The sequence below is a fragment of the Mchenga conophoros genome, linkage group LG2, assembly GCF_057382185.1.
Source record: "Mchenga conophoros isolate Kocher_MC1m ecotype Shallow Benthic linkage group LG2, M_conophoros_male_GT1.1, whole genome shotgun sequence".
Lineage (NCBI taxonomy): Eukaryota > Metazoa > Chordata > Actinopteri > Cichliformes > Cichlidae > Mchenga > Mchenga conophoros.
Window position 1 is genome coordinate 13,707,262 of NC_140527.1, and position 15,971 is coordinate 13,723,232.

The 15,971-nt window shown below is 42.6% G+C and overlaps 1 protein-coding gene across 4 annotated transcripts in view; it reads left to right on the forward strand.

Moving 5' to 3' along the window:
• The window catches only part of glra1 (glycine receptor, alpha 1), a 121,437-nt gene that overhangs the window by 64,763 nt on the left and 40,703 nt on the right, over positions 1 to 15,971 (forward strand). For all 4 annotated transcript variants that reach the window (XM_085286742.1, XM_085286750.1, XM_085286726.1 and 1 more), the window contains 3 exons: positions 854 to 1,077; positions 7,112 to 7,194; positions 8,502 to 8,639. In XM_085286742.1, the coding sequence (XP_085142868.1) occupies positions 854 to 1,077; positions 7,112 to 7,194; positions 8,502 to 8,639 (445 nt within the window). The remainder of the gene's footprint in view (positions 1 to 853; positions 1,078 to 7,111; positions 7,195 to 8,501; positions 8,640 to 15,971) is intronic.

Below are 15,971 nucleotides of genomic sequence, written 5' to 3' on the forward strand. Positions count from 1 at the left end.
CGTCTTTCCTACTGCTCTCCACTGTCTGCCCTCAGCACGTGTGTCAACATACGACACCAACACATCGTAACAAACCACTACAACACACTCACATGTTCAAGGAAAATTAAGTTAGCAGATTATCCACACAGAACAAGAACAGCGAGTGTGAACTCCAGCTGTTACCAACTGCGTAACTACGGTTTTATGAATATGCTTCATCCATATGAAGACGCTTTTTTAATATTCATTATCAGACTCTCCTTTTAATGAGTTTTCTTGCTTTTCTGGGTTGCTCTACAAAGCTGGAAAAACACCTTTTCTTGCAGTATTTTCTGGTATTTATTACACTTTCTACTACCAGCAGCCACATGCACACAGATCTGCATTTGTAAAATGTCCAATGGAAACTTCAGCTGTGTAAAAACACTTGGCCAAAGTGTCGCTCATTGCCTAGATTTTGTATGCAAACCAGGTGCAGTCTAGTTTCCTCTCAAACCACTTCATCTATAAGACACAGAATTGTTTTTGAAACGTTTTGCCCAATCATTCCCCAAAATTACCACCCACTGAAGCCTTTTCTCTGCCAAAGCAGTTTCCTTCCCACCTGCCTAGTCTACTTCAGGGAGAATTTGGACCTCCAAAGAATGCAGCAGTGAACATGAGGATAACATGAGAGAAAAGATAGGACTGCCAGGCTGTGAATGTGATAGTAATGTCGACCGTTGTGTATTCCACCAGGACTAACTATAGTGCCATGCAATAATAAATGAGCTTCAGACCATGCCAGATGTTTGAAGATGTTCAGTAGATGTTCCTTCTGCCTTCTTGCCCATACCTCTAACACTTCCATATCCTCTGTGTCTCCTTGCAGGACTACAGAGTGAACATTTTCTTGAGACAGCAGTGGAACGACCCTCGGCTGGCCTACAGCGAATATCCAGACGACTCGCTGGACCTCGACCCCTCCATGTTGGACTCCATCTGGAAACCTGACTTGTTCTTTGCCAACGAGAAGGGGGCCAACTTTCATGAGGTCACCACCGACAACAAGCTGCTACGCATCTCTAAAAATGGCAACGTGCTCTACAGCATACGGTGAGTGGAGGATTGTTTTATATTCCAACTGTGAGAGAGAGTGGTTATTAAACGGCTCACAGCACCATCTTTGTTAAGATTTCTGACTGTCACCTGCTGACAGAAACTGAGAGCAGTGACCTCACAGGTGAAGGAAATGTTGGGGTAAAGAGCTCAGCCAGTTGTGAGGGGCTCAGAGTAGAAAAGGAGCACATTAATGTGGTTTGGACATCTGTCTGGGATGCCTCCAGGATGCTTCCTGGGCTGTTTCAGGCCCGTCCTACTAGTAGGAGATCTTGGGGCAGACTATGTCTTGGCTCTTTAGGAACACCCAAGTATCAGCTAGTGGAGCAGGAGGAAGTCTAAGCCTCTCGGCTTAGACTGTGGCCTGGACTCGGATGGACTGATAGTGAGCTCAGTGCTCCTACAGATAGATCACACCTGTACGTGAACAAATTTGTTTGGCACAACAAAGCATTCAGACTATCTTTCTGCTTGCTACTACTGCTGGACAAGACGGGTAGAAGAGCACATCAGGAACTTTATAATTTAGAGAAGAGCGATAAAGAAAAGTTTCACACCGGGATGAAGAAGAGTGTTTATAGGATGGGATGTCGTACTGAAACAATCAGTTATAAAACTGTGATAGGAAATAAAAAGTGACTGTCCTGCTCTGACTTCCTGTTTATTGCATTTCACATACCTCCCTCCTCTGCTTCAGAATTCTATTATTGCGTCAGAGTTGGAGGTTTTTATTTCCTCTACTTGCTCACTTTTTTTCTCTTTTTATCTCCAAGACATTCTTTTCAAGGCTTTCAGAGTTATAGCCTCCTTCAGCTGACAAACCTTTTAGCCTGCCGGAGCCTCCTCCTTGCTTTTATTGCGTTTGCTCGGGGGCAAATGAAAAAACGCAGGAGCCATGGTAATCTACTCTGCCTGTTAGTATTCCAGCAGTGTGCCTGATCCATTATCAACCTCAGTTTTCACCTTCATGTCCAGCAGCAGGAGGAGGAGTGAGATTGGCCCTTCTGCACTCTGCCTCCTCTGCTGCTTTCATTTTTTTAAACTTGACAACATCAGAATGAACCCTCGGTTGATCAGCTTGATCTCAGAGGCGACAACACGACTCGGGATATTAAACCATCCCGGGGGAAGGGGGAAAAGTGGGTGCTGTAAATGCTGTTTTCTTTTTTCTATCGTCATCACTCATCGGCAGAGCAGCACAAGGGGAAGTCATGACTGATGCTTGCTTCTCCTCCGGCATGAAAGCAAAGTTTCTGAGACTGGATGGCCAGATTCGCATGTAGTGCAATCTCCCGCTGCACTTCAGACACAAGCACATGCTAGCACTGAAGTAATATAGAGTCCCATTCGTACTTTATCAAAGGGAGAATTTATGCACCGGCACCAGTTTGCAACTGCAGTCAGCAACACCCTACAAAACAAGAGGGAGACCCCCAAAGATCAGACCCCATTCGCAGCACTCGGCCACAGTAGAGACAAACTCTGTTTCAACTGGAGGAGACCGCCAGCACCAGGATCTGGGTGGGGGAGAGCACAAATGGCAAACCTGAGACCCAGCAGCTGCAGAGAGCACTCACTTTCACAGACAGTGAAGTTAAGAGTGTCAGAACTGTCAGGTGTGGGTTTGATCATTTCTTCCCTCACTGAAGAAGAAATTTGATGGTTTCTTTTTGACACAATCTCTGTAACCTCGTGCCTGCTCATTTCCACACCACCGGCGCCGAGGCTCATTCTTCCCTCCAAGAATAAATGATGCTTCAGATACCCTCTATTCCACTCTAACTGGGGCCTGGCAATCTCACTCCTCTTTCCATTATATCTGCTCAGGCTGTTCCATCCCAGCCGTTGCTATCTAGGCAAGCTGCAGACAGATCTCAGAGACTCTGAGAGAAAATAACTTAAACCTGGAAATTTTATGGACCTCATTGAATCTCCTATTAGGCATTTGCCTCCAGCTTAACTTCAGCAAAAATGGAATTTTTCCATTACAAAATCCACCTGCTCCATGCACTAGGAAATGATTTTCCACCCTGTCCTCCTTCACTGGTGACATCTCTCTACCTCATGACTTTGTTTGCTTCTTTACTAAGAAGGTAACAGACGTTAGAGGTCAAGTCAGTGAATCTCCTCCCACTGAAGATGTGTCACCACTTTCCTGATCAGGATGTCCCCAGTTATCAACTCTTGAGTTATCGCCTAGAATTTTTCCCATCCATGCTCTTTTAAGGCATCTCACCCCCGGTCATACCAAACATCCTCCATCCATACATCTTGCTCCTTTCACGCGTATGTTTTTTAGCCATGTTTGAGAGGGTGTAGATCCTGAACATGAGAGCTGATCCATCAACTGTTCACTGAAGCCTCACCAGAAATGGATCAGTGGAAGGGCGGCTGTCAGGAAGACATTCTTAATGAAGAGAAGCATTTTTCAGCAGGACAATGATCCCAAACACCTGGATAGAAGCACACTGTGGAACAGTATGGATGGGTCTCCCCAGAGCCCGGACCTCAACTTTATCAAAGCAGTGTGGGATCATCCTGACAGAGAGCAGAACAAAAGGCAGAAACATCCATTAAGCTTTGAATGTCCTTCAAGAAGCCTGCAGAACTTTTTATAAAAATGGTTATACCAATCACTCACTGTCAAGCTTGTTAGAGTTGCACAAACTCTGTTTCTGCCTCATGTGCTGTATTTCCATGTATGTTTCAATAAATTGCTGCAGCTGTTTCCCATTTTCCCAGCAACATGGAGGTGCACCCCCCAAAATACAGATACACAATCTTCACATTTACCATCAGCAGTGCAGAAAAAAGATTTTTCCATGTCATCCATCTTGTAATTAATTTGAAGTCCAGCTTCGTTTTACAGTCTCGGAGAACAATGTAAAGCACTTCCTCTGTCAGCATTTAGGTGTCACAGAGCAGCAGAAACCACCGAGCTGAGTCCGTCCCTGAGAAAGTGGGACATCGGTGAAAGCTGCATCACGTATGTAGCACGAACTCAGCATCCAGTGAGGCACTTGTAACAATGTGCAGACGAGGCAAAGTTTATCTGGAGCATTGGGCGGACTGGACGTGTGTCGTTGCAGAAGGACTGAGCGTGTGCAGTGAAATCACCTCCTGCACTTCACAACAGCTTGCTCAGCTCACACTCTGCACACACCAAACTGAACTTGGTGCTTTTTCCAGGTTTTCTCCCTGAAATTTAAACTGCAGTGTAACATTTGATGCAGAGAACACTTTGATATTTATCGTTATCTGGCAGGAAGCATGTCACCTGGATGTACGTGCTCCGAGTTTTGAGGTTAAGATTAAGTGAAATTAGCAAAACTGTTATTTGTCATTTTTGACAGTCTGCCAATTTATCAATTACTTGAAAGACTGAAACAGTGGATTGTAATAGTGATAGACTGTATTGAGTTCAGTCTATAATTCCAAGGAGTAGATTTTTCAACAGCTTCTCTCATTAAAAAAATCCTCAAACAAGTTTTATTTTAGCTGATGGATGGAATTGCATGTTTAATTTCACTAATGGTTCTTTTTACTTATAAAATTGCTTTTTACATTCATTTCTGGGAAAAACAGACTATTTCCAGAGATGCTCTGCCTCCCATTCTACTTTTAAATACTCTAGGAACAACAAGTAAGCCTGCAGTGCGAGAGTGAAGTGCTCTAATAGGGTGATATGGTACTACAAGGTCATTAAGATAAGATGGGGCCTGATTATTTAAGACCTTGTATGTGAGGAGCAGGATTTTGAATTCAATTCTGGATTTAACAGGAAGCCAATGAAGGGAAGCCAAAACAGGAGAAATATGCTCTCTCTTTCTAGTCCCTGTCAGGACTCTTGCTGCAGCATTTTGGATTAGCTGAAGGCTTTTCAGGGAGTTTTTTGGACATCCTGATAACAATGAATTACAGTAGTCCAGCCTGGAAGTAATAAATGCATGAACTAGTTTTTCAGCGTCACTCTGAGACAGGATATTTCTAACTTTAGAGATGTTGCACAAATGGAAGAAAGCAGTCTTACATATTTGTTTAATATGTGCGTTGAAGGACATGTCCTGGTCAAAAATGACTCCAAGGTTCCTCACCGCGTTACTGGAGGCCAAGGTAATGCCATCCAGAGTAAGAATCTGGTTAGATACCATATTTCTAAGATTTTCAGGGCCGAATACAATAACCTCAGTTTTATCTGAATTAAGAAGCAGAAAGTTAGCGGCCATCCAGCTCTTTATGTCTTTAAGACATTCCTGCAGTTTAACTAATTGGTGTGTGTCATCTGGCTTCATGGACAGATAGAGCTGGGTGTCATCTACATAGCAGTGAAAATGTATGCTATGTCTTCTGATGATACTGCCTAAGGGAAGCATGTATGATGTAAACAGAATTGGTCCTAGCACTGAACCCTGTGGAACTCCATAATTAACCTCAGTGTGTGAAGAGGACTCTCCATTTACATGAACAAACTGGAGTCTATTAGATAGATATGATACAAACCACTGCAGCACAGTACCTGTAATACCTACAGCATGTTCTAATCGCTCTAATAGGATATTATGGTCAGTATCGACAGTATCGAATGCTGCACTAAGGTCTAGCAGGACAAGCACAGAGACGAGTCCAGTGTCAGAGGCCATAAGAAGATCATTTGTAACCTTCACTAAAGCTGTTTCTGTGCTGTGATGAGCTCTGAAACCTGACTGAAACTCTTCAAATAAGCCATTCCTCTGCAGATGATCTGTTAGCTGTTTTATAATTAGCTAAGACTGCTGGGTCTAGAGATGGCTTTTTGAGTAAAGATTTAACTTGAAAGGCTTGAAAATACTGTCAGTATTGTCTGCATGACCAATCTACACAAATCAGCCTCCTACTGCTAATTATTGGACCTAATAGCATAGTTTTTTAATTAACATTCATTTAACCTTTACATTAAAGTTCCATACTGTCAGGAGAAGTTTGAGACTAGTCTCCAAAACATGCAAACCACAAAGGTACATGTGTACTTTATTTTGTGAGCCCAGAACTTCTTCTCTCCTATTCAGTCATAACAAGTCGCATTTATTTAAATATTCTTCAAACTGAAGGTGAGAGACTGTTTGTTGGGGATTATTTCCAGTCTGGATTAATCCACAGTCGGTACTCCAGCTCAGTTTGAGGCAGCAGGAAGGTGTCATAGTAAACTGCCGAGTGTGTGCTCAGGGAGACGAGAGGAACGTGGTGCAGTCATTAAATAGACGGCTATTCAGTGAGTTATTCAGTGAACCATGCCACCAAACAAAAAGATAAAGCAGACTCAATAAAAGAAGGATAAAACAAAGTTCAAATTGTTCAGGGAGTGTGGAAAGTTTCCTTTGGCAGTAAAGGCGCCAGTGACCCTTTCTGCAGACCGATTTGCAATTGTCATCAAAATTCATTGTCAGTGACATAAAAACACGTTTGTGTTTAAATAGTTTCATATGAAAAACCTGAAAATGGCACCCGTCATCAGACGCTGTTTTTAATGCTGTGCTGCTCCGTTAAATCCAGAGGAAGGAGCTTCAGACGAGCTCAGCTACTTTCATCTCCAGTCGAAATGAATGACGTTCCCACACAGGAGGGAAAACTTGCGTTTCTCATTTATGCTTACTAAATGAATTTATTGATTGGATCACGTATCAAACTTGTTGCAGTTGGTAATCAATTAAAGAACTAATTGCTCTGGCTTTCAGTTCATTCACACTTTCATGTGTTTGATGCTTTAATTGGTTTGGCTCAAATGAAGTGAATTTTCTATCGTCTCTGCAGAGCTCATTTATTATTTCTGCTGCTTTTATCTTAGCATAAACAAAGTTGTTTATCTTTTGTAAACTAATAATGATTCATTTAATCAGTTTTTCCACTGATGATTATTTCAGTCTGAAATTTCAAACCTTCTGAGGTGTCGATGTGGCGATCTGATAAAACCCGAGGTAATCCTCTTACTGTAAAAGTGTGTGTGTGTGCGTGTGTGTGTGTGTGTGTGTGTGTGTGTGTGTGTGTGTGTTTGCAGAATAACGCTGGTCCTGGCCTGCCCCATGGATCTGAAGAACTTTCCAATGGACGTCCAGACCTGCATCATGCAGCTGGAGAGCTGTGAGCAATTACACGCACACACACACACACACACACACACACACACGCGCACAGACACACACATCATTCGATCAGTAACAACAGCTGGCAGAGTGAGAGATATGGTATAGATTTTTCTTGTGGTCTTATTGTTGAGCAGACGTGAGAGGAATCCCAGTAGCGAGTGTGAAGTACATCTGCAGAGGGTCAGTGATCGTAAATCAAAGACAGAACAATGCAGTCGTCTCTGAGTTTGTGAAACGGACACCAAAACATCATAAAGTCGCTTTTTACCGCTGTTTATAAATAACACATTTACTAGTTAAGCCACCAGTTAGTTTTAAGGCATAAAGTAATTCCCTGTATATATTACTGATATTTACACTCCCCAGACACTTTATTAGGCACACCTGTTCATTAATGTTCATTAATATAATCAGCCAATCACACGGCAGCAGCTCAGCGGTGAAGACGAGCTGCTGAAGTTCAGACTGAGCATCAGAATGATGAAGAAAGAATGTGGCATGGTTGTTGGTCTGAGTGTTTCACACACTGATCTCCAACCATCTCTGAGCTCAGAGGAAATAACCAGCCAGCAGCAGCTCTGTGGGAGGAAATGACTCGCTAAGGTCAGAGGAAGATGGACAGACTGCTTAGATAGGAAGGCAGCAATAACTCCAATAACCACTCGCTACAACCAAAGTCTGCAGAAGACCATCTCTGAACCTTGAAGCAGATGGGCTCCAGCAGCAGACGACCACACCAGTGTCACTGCTGTCAGTAAGAAGAGGAAACTGAGTCTATGGCTCTCAAACCCGGACAACAGAAACTAGAGAAATGTTTCCTGGTCTGACAAGTTTAAAGCATGGATCCATCCTGCCTGTGTCCATGTTCAGGCTGCTACTGGTGGGATTTTCAGTACCATCATTTAAACTCCACAGCCTCCCAGAGTGCTGCTTTGGTCTTTTTTGCTTGATTTTCTTCCTTTTTGTGTTCCCTCTGTCCTCTTTCCTTTCTTCGCCTTCTCTTCCTTACGTCCTATTTTCTTTCTTCCTTCCATTCTTTTGCTTCTTTAGTTGAAAACACAGAAGCCTTTAAAGTTTCCCAAACACTGAGCTCAGGCTTTCTCCCTCACTACTTCAGTGGATTTTATTGCCAATACAGATTGTGATTGTTGTGCTGAACTGGCCTTTTATCCACTAAAACTGCAGGATGTGACTTTGCACCCCTGCCAGATACAGAGAGGTCCAGTTCCTCCTCAGAGGATGAGAACTGACCTCTGCAGTGATGAAATAGTCTAACCTCCCGCTCATTGCTCCCTCCTCCAGTCGGCTACACCATGAACGACCTAATATTCGAATGGGACAAGAAGGGGGCCGTGCAGGTTGCCGACGGGCTGACACTACCTCAGTTCATTCTGAAAGAAGAGAAGGACCTGCGCTACTGCACCAAGCACTACAACACAGGTGAGAGAAACTGATGCAGAATGATGTTCACCAAACTTTTTTACTGCTTGTTGTAGGAGGAAGGTTAGTATAAAGAGGTCTGAACCTGGAGACCTGCCCCTAGTCTTCATCTTCACTTTTAGATGCTGTTTTCTCTCATATTCATTCCTTGGTTGGGTTCATAAAAATGATGTGGCTTGGCTTTATGCACAGTTCTTCATGTTACAGGTGGAGTGAGAAACACATGGAGTAGCCAGGAATATGCTCGTTTGTGCTGCGGTTGGTTCGTTAGCGGAGCTACGGTGCAGCCAGAAAGGACCGCATACATACAGCATCTCTGTAGTGGCGTGAAGCCATCTTATCTTAATGACCTTATAGTACCCCATTAGAGCTCTTCACTCTCACACTTACTTGTTGTTCCTAGAGTATTTAAAAGTAGAAGAGGAGGGAGAGCCTTCAGTTTTCAGGCCCCTGTTCTGTGGAACCAGCTTCCAGTTTGGATTAAGGAGACAGACACTATCTCTACTTTTAAGACTTTTCTTTTTGCTAAAGCATATAGTTAGGACTGGATCAGGTGACCCTGAATCCTCCCTTAGTTATGCTGCATAGGCGTAGGCTGCGGGGGGATTCTTCTGAGTTTTCTTCCTGTTAAAAGGGAGTTTTTCCTTTCCTCTGTTGCCAAAGTGCTTGCTCATAGGGGGTCATATGATTGTGGGGTTTTTCTCTGTATGCATTATTGTAGGGTCTGCCTTACAATACAAAGCGCTTTGAGGCGACTGTTGTTGTGATTTGGTGCTGTATAAATAAAATTGAATTGAACTCGTCTGAGCCACTCAGGTTCCCCGGACAGAATCAGCGATCCACTAATGCGATGGGACATCTTCATAGGCTGCATACCCATGATCCTTTGCTCTGCACAGCCAGAACAACCCAAACAAATACAGAATCTTTTTTCTTCCACTTATCTAATTCAGGGTCGATGGCAGGGCTAACACAGAGAGAACTATTCATCAATATCAACGATTACTTAAACATTTCAGTTTCCATGAGAACAATGGGATAAAACCTCAGAGCTGGGCTGTGATGCTGATATTATAAGCAAAGAGATCTTTTTATTCTCCTCCTGTTGCCTCAGAATCCATTTTCTGTTCATGCACTGATAGATTTTTTTTACATATTCAGGTGATCTTCTCGGTTCCAACTCAAAGCTTTTGGAAAAGCAAATAATTGTATTTAATCAGCAGGAGGTTAACTGATCGCTATCCCAGCTTTCCTGAGACGTTACGCCAAACAGTTGCATTCTGATACTCTCTCTCCGTTGCTCGGTGAAATACCGAGCTTAGCTCAGCGGGAGCACCGCTAATGATTTCGGTTACCAGCTGCAGGTAAAATGTGCTTCTCTGAGCTACCTTAACATCAAACTGCTGTAATGCTGTGTGCATAGGAAATGTGATGAAGTTGACTTGGATATTTTCAGTTTTGAGGACCAAACCTGCCTCAAGCTTCAGGTTGAATTTTATGGTTTCTCACTCCTCCTCGCTACGCGTCAGCCTTCCTCGGTCTCTTTGTCTGGTTCCTCCTCCTTCTTTCTGTTTGTCTCTGGTTCAGGAAGGAGGGGGTGATATCTCACAATTTACTGAGAGAGATATTCTAAAATCATGTAAACAGGAGAAATGTGCAGAAATCTTGCATGAGTCAGAGACAGGTCTTCACTTTTATTATATTCTGTGAAATATGGAAATAAGTGGACTGAAAGTTTGTTTTCCTGGTGTCATGAAGCCCTCAGTGAAGGGAAAACACTGTAGGCAGCAGAGCTAGTTTGAAATGACGGGGGGGTTGGATTTAAATATTTTGTCTGGTTTCATAACCAGAAAACTGTGAAATTAAAAAGCATCATGTGCAAAAATATAAAGAGGGAAATACTAAATAGGAAAAGATAAACAGGAAGAGAACGTTGAATCGACACAACGCCGATCGTGCACGTGGACAAGACGTCAGGTAACGTTTTTACAGCGCACATGAAAACATGAGGAGGTGACCCAAAGTGCTTTTCAGTCATCGAGCATCAAACAAAATAAACAGACACAGACAGTGACAGCACTGAGCAGGCAGCGAGAGAAACACGAAATCACGAAGCCAAAAAATCAAATACAACGAAATCCCGAAGAAGAGAAACCACAGAGGAGCTGCTGGAGACGATGGAGGACGGGGGCGGCTGCCACGCTCCGTTTCTCCCTCCAGGTCCTCCAAGCGTGGCTGAAAACCATCTGTCCGGTCCACACAGCGAGCCCACGATCCTTACACTCCAGAAAAAACACCAAATATAAAAATATAAATCTGTATTATCTGCATGAGCCAGCAGCCTAAAATAGAAAAGCATACATAGCTATAATAATAATAATGATAACTTAGATTAAACAGAAACATTAGAGGTTGAAGAGTATGTGAGGTGTGAGGGGGCACATTGATGGGGCATCGTGGAGCTGAGGGTGGAGGAATCACAATTCAGCATTTGTATTTTGGGTCTAAATGATAAAGAAGAACGATCAGAATGACAAACAAATTCCTCCGTATAATAACTGAATAATCATTTACGTACTTTTACTTCTATGTCAGACAGTATATCAGAATCCAGCTGCCCTTTACTGCTGTTCTCACCGAAGCAACACAAAGACCGTGAGTCACAATCTGAGGGACACATAATTCAACAAAAACACAAACGTGACAGGTCCATTTCTGTGTGGGTGTGTGTGTGTGTGTGTGTAGCAGGCTGATTAGTTTCCATTCAGAGGCATCACTCACACAGAGGTTGACATCTGCTGTCGACACTCAGGAGATGAATGATCCTCCTCCAGACGAAAAGCCTTGACACAACTCTGCACACACCCACACACACACACACACACACACACACACACGCACTCTTCCTCATACACACACACACAAAGACAATGAAGTGATGATAATCCACAGCTTTGGTACATGAATACATATCAGCTGTTTCCAGGATCTTTCCCGAATCACTGTAGATAAAAAAAAGTGGTTCAGCTGCAGTGTGGACATCAAATACTGATAGAATCATATTTCAGTAAACTGAAGTTAGAGTCTTTTTTAAAGTGAACTATTGATGAAAGAGAGCAGAAAAAATTTACACCAGAATCAACATAACTTGCTGTTATAAACTGGCTGTGCTGGCAGGCAGAGAGTGGAGGATTCAGGAAACAGTGATGAACTTAAAAATGAGCATTTGTAGAGCAGGAAACCCAGAACAAGGCAACCCCACAAGGAGGATCAGGGAAAACTCACACTCAGGAGGGACAACACACTGATCTCAGACAGCGAGGGCACAGGTGAGGTAAAGACAACACACAGAGAACAGCAGTCACCGAAATAAAACAGGAAGAGAGCCACGATACAGAGACAAGGCTAGAGGAACAGACTGAGAACACAGAGGAATGCAAGGACCTCCATAACTCCGTGCTTCTCAAATATTTCCTGTTACGCCCCCCTTAGGAAGAAGAAAACATTTCACGCCCCCCAACTCGCCCCGCAACCATAAATAATATAATTTGTCTATAAAATTGTTATTATAAGTCCATCTTTTAAAGATGTCCTTTTTTAAAGAAAAAAAAAGAAAGAAATATAGATTAACCTAAAACATAGTACATGCAGTAGTACTGCAACTCTCTAAACTACTACTACATTTTAAAGTGCATTCATTTGTCTCAAATAAAATAAATCCTTATTTAAACTGTAAAACATTTTTTTGACCAACTTGAACCAACTTTTATTCTGAAAAATAAAATTAAACAAAATCAATCAATAAATTCAAGTACAGATCCCCAAAACTCAAATTCAGCCCTTCTCAAATATACAAAGTCAGAGTGAAGCCGAGCGCTACAAACACTCCGTTACATTTCCTTGTCTTAGCTTTTGGGAGACTTTCGTTTGTCCCATCTCCGTCTCATTGTCACTGTTAAATATTTTTTAAATATGGAATAACTGAAGCTGACAACTGAAAGCACCATAAGACACTTATGTCAAGCATCTTTATCAGGAAGTAAACACAACACATAACACAAAAGAAATAGTGGGAATATAACCCACAGCATAGAACCCTAATCCCAACATAACCCCAAATATAAAACTACAAAGACCTAGAACCCAAAAACTTGTTTCTTTTTAAGGAGGGTAGCATCGCTAATCTGCTGTAACTTATTTCTTTCTTTAATCGCAAATTTAAATAAGCACACGTACTCGGGGTTGAGAGGAGGAAGACACACCAAGACACGGTGTGGGAGAGAGTCAGAGGTGATTAATAACTAATTCCTCCACTGTTTAATTTTTTTTAAACTGTATTTCAAACAGTTTGAAATTCTGAGTGCATTTAAAAGCGTCATACATCGTCCGCACAGTTAATGGATCGTCAGTATCAATATTTAATTCAAAGACTCAAAGAAAGCTTTAAGGACTAAAGATTAAACCCAGAGCACAGAGAAACAGCACTTCTCATACTCAGATTCATCTGAGTCCATTTTACTGGAGAGAGGCTCAGAGGGGCATTTCATGTTAGTACAGCAGAGACCAACAGCAGACTTCAACAATTATTCGGGCTTCCTTAAAAATTCTGAACAGATTTCCTGCCTCCATGAAGATGCTTTAGGTGAGCCAGCGTTTTAGCCACACCCCCAGTGGTTGGCGAGTAGTAAGGCTGAACGTGGCACTACCAAAACAATTAGCTAAAAAGCTCTGTGTGGAGCCAATTCACGTGAATTGCTCAAGGACAACATTCTGCCCCGCCCTCCCTCCTCTCTATCTCCTCTGTAACAATCTCTGCCTGCGCTCGCGTGCGTGCTGCCACGAGCGTGTGTTGGCGTGTGTTTGCGTCGCGTCTTCCCAATCAAGCATTAAGAGGGAATTAAGGTGTCATTGTTCCTCAGATTTATTAGCTGCAGTCTATTGTGACTCCAGGAGCGAGGGAGCTCCCCCCTCCCTCCGTCCACTCCAGCACACACATAAAAAGCCCTGTTTGAAATACTAATTACACTTTCTGCTGCATTGCAGGGCACTTTGTTTCTATGGCGTTATTTTTGTGCCACTATTCTGAGCGCACGTAAAAAAAATTTGCAGGTGCAAGTGTTGCATTTTGAGGAGAAATTTATTTTGAGCGAAGAAAAGCTGAATTTGAGTGAACAAAATTCATTGCTGCGTGCAAAAAATGTATTTCAGTGTTTGCTATTATCCACACACACAATAGCAGCCCCTCTCGCTCAGTTTTTGCACTTGCGCTCGCTCGCAATGTGTCGCTCGCGCTCTCAACATTTCAGCCCGTGCGCGCTCAACTCGTTCTGTACACCGTTATATTTGTGCCACAAAACCAGCCAATCACAGACTTGGATGCAAAAAAAATCTGATTGGCTGTTTTCGTCTCCAACCAGCTCGAAATGACGAAATGCAATATCCCAGAATCCATTTCGTCCAAAACTCAAACGAGGCAGTGGCGGAGGAACACAGAGTGGCAAAGTTTGAAATATTACTCTTTGTGGGTCACAAAATAAACTTTTAAGATATTTTCATGCGAGAATGGTGCTGTGTAAACTTCTAATATCTGCTCGATTTATCAAGACATCACATATTTGCATAAGTGCTCTAACGTTTTTGGAGATGCCTGTTACCCACCAGCTGACCGAATACCTGGACTGGCCATTGGGCATTTACCCGGCATTTGCCCGGTGGGCCAATGGTGATTTTTCATTTTTATGTTAGTTTGTTTGTTTTTGTAATGGTATAAACAATGAAAGGTGGTGGATTAGCCAGCTGGTAATAATCAACTCTGGGCTGGACCAATTACAATACATCCGTATTGAGGGGAAAAGACTTCAGCGAGAATAAAAAAGACACAAAGCTGGAGTTATTCTGTCTTAGCTGCCTCTTCTCTCCTCATTCTCCCTCCCTCTCCTGTTGCTACTTCAATCATGAAACTGATCAATGATCAGCTGATCGTCTCTCTTGTTTGTTTATCTCCCACTTTGCGCCAGAAACAGGAAACCAGCGGATGTTGCGCTAAACAACAACAGCAGCACGTTCAAAATTGATCAGCTGTTGTTAGAATTTATTTAAAATTAATTTCTAGTATCAGCTGATGTTTGCTGGAGCCACAGCTGTAAAGCTGGAAACATGAAGGTGATACAAATCATACATATATACCAACAAGACAGTGTACATCACTGTCACAACAGCGTTTGTTTTCGTTCAAAGGCTTTATGGTTTTTCCAATAATACCTGGTGGTGTAGTCGGTGATTTTTTTGTCAGTTCAGCCTTATATATTATGTTTAACCCGAGTTCCCACCCGGTCAGCTGGTGGGTAACAGGCATCTCCGAAAACGTTGGAGCACTTATGCAAATATGTGATGTCTTGATAAATCGAGCAGATATTTGAAGTTCACACAGCTACATTCTAACATGAAAATATCTTAAAAGTTTATTTTGTGTCCCAGAAAGAGTAATATTTCAAACTCCGCCACTCTGTGTTCCTCCGCCACTGCCTCGTTTGAGCTTTGGACGAAATGGATTCTGGGATATTGCATTTCGTCCTTTCGAGCTGATTGGAGACAAAAACAGCCAATCAGATTTTTTTGCATCCAAGTCTGTGATTGGCTGGTTTTGTGGCACAAATATAACGGTGTACAGAAAGAGTTGAGCGTGCACGGGCAGAAATGTTGAGAGCGTGAGCGACACATTGCGAGCGCAAATACAAAAACTGAGCGAGAGGGGCTGCTATTGTGCGTGTGTATATGGATAATAGCAAACACGGATATACATTTTTTGCATGCAGCAATGAATTTTGTTCACTCAAATTCAGCTTTTCTTCGCTCAAAATAAATTTCTCCTCAAAATGCAACACTTGCACCTGCAAACCTTTTTTACGTGCGCTCAGAATAGTGGCACAAAAATAACGCCATATGTTTCTGGCTAACGATACGTTCGTGGTACTCTTTCGTGAGGTAGCTGTTAATAGCCTAACGCCTGCAGAGTGGCTTCTCTCAGCCTTCACCTGGTTCTTAATTGACATCGACATGAAGAATCCCCGCCGTCAGGCTGTCCATATTCCACTTCGTCTCCTGCTGAAAGTGGCTCGGTACTAGGGTTGCCAACTCCCTGAAAAATAAATAAGGGACACCTCGTGGCCAGGGCCGGGCAACCCAGTTGTCTTCATCCTTCCCAGTGTGGTAGCTCTTTTTTTTTTTGTGTGTGAAATTATTTTTTAACCATTTGACTTGAATTTGATTTAAGCAGATGCATATTCTTTGTGATATGACCATATGGGAAACAAATGATCATTTAGCCATTTA